The 523-nt window shown below is 66.5% G+C and overlaps 1 protein-coding gene across 1 annotated transcript in view; it reads right to left on the reverse strand.

The window, feature by feature from the left end:
• ABCA2 (ATP binding cassette subfamily A member 2) overlaps positions 1-523 on the reverse strand; it is a 35,155-nt gene that overhangs the window by 4,386 nt on the left and 30,246 nt on the right. Inside the window, exons 16-17 of the mRNA XM_015572339.1 lie at positions 351-466; positions 89-236 (exon numbers count right to left, since the gene is read on the reverse strand). Coding sequence (XP_015427825.1) covers positions 89-236; positions 351-466 — 264 coding nt within the window. The remainder of the gene's footprint in view (positions 1-88; positions 237-350; positions 467-523) is intronic.

Here is a 523-nt window from a genome sequence, read left to right on the forward strand (position 1 = left end):
CCCGGCCACCTTGTCGCACCCCCTCACCCCCTGCACCACCACCCCCCGGCCACCTTGTCGCACCCCCTCACCCCCCTCACCCCCCCACCTTGTCGTGCTCGAAGAGCTGCAGCAGGAAGGTGGCCACGGTGGCCGTGATGCCGATGAAAAGGTTGATGACGATGAGGAACACGTAGGCCGAGCTGGGGACCTCGAACCAGAAGGAGGCTGGGTACATGATGGGGGTGATGGACCATCTGCAGGCAAGAGGCGGACAGGTCACCCCGCGGCCTGGCCCCCCACTCCCACTCCCTCCTTCCCTCCGCCTCCCCAGGCTCCCCCCTGCTGCCCCTGCCCCCCGCCCCCCTTACCCGTAGAGCAGGAACAGAGAGAGCACGGCAGGGAAGTTGGTGGGCGACGTGTAGGCCGGCAGGTCGAACACAAACAGGATGATGATGCAGCAGGTGGCCGGGACCAGGTAGTTCAGCTACCAGAGCAGGGAGACTGGTGAGGGCAAGGTGAGGGTCCTGGGGACAGGGTGAGG

This window comes from Myotis davidii, unplaced genomic scaffold (genome assembly GCF_000327345.1).
Source record: "Myotis davidii unplaced genomic scaffold, ASM32734v1 scaffold609, whole genome shotgun sequence".
Lineage (NCBI taxonomy): Eukaryota > Metazoa > Chordata > Mammalia > Chiroptera > Vespertilionidae > Myotis > Myotis davidii.